We start from the raw sequence: 3180 nt of genomic DNA, 5'->3' as shown, positions 1-3180 counted from the left end.
AAGATTTGGGAGAGATTTAATCGGTATTTTTGATATAAATAGATGTCTTAGGTCATATAGAAGAGGTGTCGAGAGTTGGGGAACCTAAGGAGAGCCAGAGAAGAATAAATCAGAGCTTTACCAAACTCTGTTTCTGTTGCTGCTGTTGTTGAAGAAGAAGAACAGCTGAAGAACATTGACCCTCGGTAGACAGTCGCAGAAAAGTGTCGTTGTTTAACAGCTGAAGAACATTAAGCTGTTCCGGGCAGTCTTATTCTAGGGTTTTAAAATCCGCGACAAAGCAACAGTTTTTCTGTAAAAGTTCCATTGTAACAGCTGATTTGCAACAACAATACACTGTTGCAAACAGTCTGTGTTATTACTTTTCATTCTTTTAATCATCTTTTGAGCACCAAACACATATTTTTAGATCATGATTAATATGAGGAGCTAAACCCCAACACTGGGATGACAGAGGAAGCCATATTTCATACGTGTGGTAATTATATTTAATTCTTTTTTATGACTTTTTGCATTAATTTAATCGTTTTAAGATTTTTCTTAATTAGTTGTCAAGTCGTATGATGATGTATGCTTGGTCTAAGTGCTTTTGATGCATCATGCTAGTGATTTACATTTAATCTTTTTAAAATCTACCGTGGCAAAGAATTAGAGTCAATAAACAAGAGCTATAATTGTCTAAGAATTGATTTTTGAACCACATGGTATGAGGTTTGGTGGAATCTTGAGTCTCAGTAATCTCTCGACATTGTGACAAACCTTGTGTATATATTTTCTTTATTTTTATTGTTTTCTATTATTAAGTCTGAAATTGAGTCTACACAAGTCCGAGTTGAACGAACTTTATTTACTACTTAAAAAATGGTACTAGTGAAAAAACGTGTGCTTGCCCTTGTAGTAAGTGTGAAAATAGACATCCACTTGGATTCTCGATTGTTAGGACCCATATGTATGAGCATGGTGTCGACAATACATACACCATCTGGAGTTTACATGGTGAGAGAAAGGATGGTGCTTTAACAAGTCGTTCTAAGGGGAAGGCCGTAGTCGAAGAAACGCCTGATAAACAATCATATTATTTGAATTTGAATGATTTTATTGACTCTTCCTTTGGTATTCATCATGACCATGATGGAACACAAATTGGAGAATCACCCTTAGAAGATCCAGATGTCGAGAATCGTTATAATAGGTACAAATCGTTAGCGGGAGAGAAGTTATACCCTGGGTGTGAATACAATCTCACAATCCTCTATGTTATGGTAGAATTGCATAATGTGAAGAAAACTTATAAAATTTCGGGTAACTGTGTCAACACTTTGTTGGATTTGTTAAGAGAATGGCTTCCGGAACCTAACAAGTTGACCAAAAACTATGATGCTATGAGGTCAATGCTTAAGGATCTGGGGATGAAAGCGAAGGTTATTCATGCTTGTGAGAATCATTGTATTTTGTATTACGAGGAGAATGAGGATTTCATAGAGTGTCCGGTATGCAAAACTCTGAGGTTTAAGTTGAAAGCTACCAAAGATGGTCATGTGGTGACAAATGAACCTTGCAAAGTGCTGAGATACTTTCCTGTAGACGAAAAACTAAAGAAAATGTATTATCTACCTTGGATATCAGACCCAATGTTGTGGCACGATCGATCGCAAGTTTCATCTGAATATATGCGTCATCTAATCGATTCATCTCAGTGGGCAAAAATGAAACTGAAGTTTACGTTGTTTGTCACGGAAGGAAGAAATGTTTGGCTTGGAATATCAACAGATGGGTTTAATCCTCATGGTATACAGACTTTGAGTTGGAGTTGTTGTCCTGTGATCCTTGTGGTGTATAATATTCTACCTTCTATGTTTATGAAGTCTGAATTCCAAATGATGACTCCGTTGATACCTGGGCGTAAGTCACCGGGTCAAGACATTGATGTTTTTTTGTGGTCGTTGGTCAACACGCTAAAAAAACTTTGGCATCAAGGTGTAAAAGCTTTTGATTCTTTGAAAAGGGAGTATTTTACTCTGAAAGCAACTCTGATGTTTGGAATTCATGACTTGCCTGTTCAAGTTGTTTTAAGTGGATGTACCACTCATGGCTACTGTGCTGTGTTTACTGCGCAGACGAAACTCGAAGTACTTATTTAGGTTACGACAGCAAGATTGTGTACATTAACTATCGTATATTCCTTAAGTCAAAGAACCCATTTAGGGATGGGACTTATTTGAGATTAGAGACACATGAGCATAAAAGTGCACCGCTGAGACTAACAGGAGCGCAGTCGCTTGAGAAGTTGGCTGATGTTCATTACGAACCTGGTAAGTTAGTGGTCCGCAAGACAGGTAAACGAAAGAGATGTCAGTCTGATAAAGAGGAAGATGATTCTGAGCTTGTCACGGGTGCTTTCTTCAAGAAGTGTATTCTTTGGGAGCTTGAGTCGTATTGTGCCTTGACTATACGGCATTGTGTTGATGTGATGCACACGGAAAAGAACGTCATGGAACATATTATCTACACTATCTTTGATAAGGATAATAAGGCTATTGTTGCATGGAATAATCGTGACAAATTGAAGGAGAATAAACTACATTGTGGAGAGTGGAAAGAGAAGAAAACAAAGAAAGGAGTAGAGATGGTTCCGCTGTTTGTTTTGAGCGAAAAAGAGAAAACCGATTTTTGTCAGATTCTGAAAGATCTGAAAGTTCCTACAGGATTTTCATCGAATATAAGTAACAATGTCAATATGGAGCAATTGAACTTGAGAAGCTTGAAGTCACATGACTACCATGTGATTATGGGGTACTTATCACCTGTTCTGCTTCAACATGCCTTTCCATGAGAGAAATAATTGCGTACTGCGCTTCAACAAGTCAGTTTGTATTTTAGAATTTTGTGCGCAAAGGTGGTTAGCAGAGAGTATCTGAACCATGCTAAGTGGATGATTGCAGAGGCCATGTGTGTGCTCGAAAAGTATTTCCCGGCTGGATTTTTTGATATAAGCGTGCACAACATGGTTCACTTGGCTGATGAGGCCTTAGTTTGTGGACCTGTTAGGTATCGATGGATGTGCCCATTTGAAATGTGAATTTCTATTTTACCATTTGTCTTTTATTTTTATTTATTTTTGTTGTTTTTGTAATGAAATTTACACGTATATCCTAAATCAGGGCAATGAAGGAGTGCAAA

General features: G+C 37.5%; 1 protein-coding gene across 1 annotated transcript; it reads left to right on the top strand.

Annotated features, from left to right (window-relative positions):
• The first annotated feature begins 947 nt into the window (after nt 1–947).
• On the top strand, nt 948–2833 carry LOC113291755. Its single transcript, XM_026541250.1, has 2 exons — nt 948–2129; nt 2189–2833. Exons 1-2 carry the CDS (start codon nt 948–950, stop codon nt 2831–2833), a joined length of 1827 nt encoding a protein of 608 aa, XP_026397035.1.
• The last annotated feature ends 347 nt before the right edge of the window (nt 2834–3180 follow it).

This window comes from Papaver somniferum, chromosome 6, assembly GCF_003573695.1.
Source record: "Papaver somniferum cultivar HN1 chromosome 6, ASM357369v1, whole genome shotgun sequence".
Classification (NCBI taxonomy): Eukaryota; Viridiplantae; Streptophyta; class Magnoliopsida; order Ranunculales; family Papaveraceae; genus Papaver; species Papaver somniferum.
This window is presented reverse-complemented; position numbering and strand designations above follow the sequence as displayed.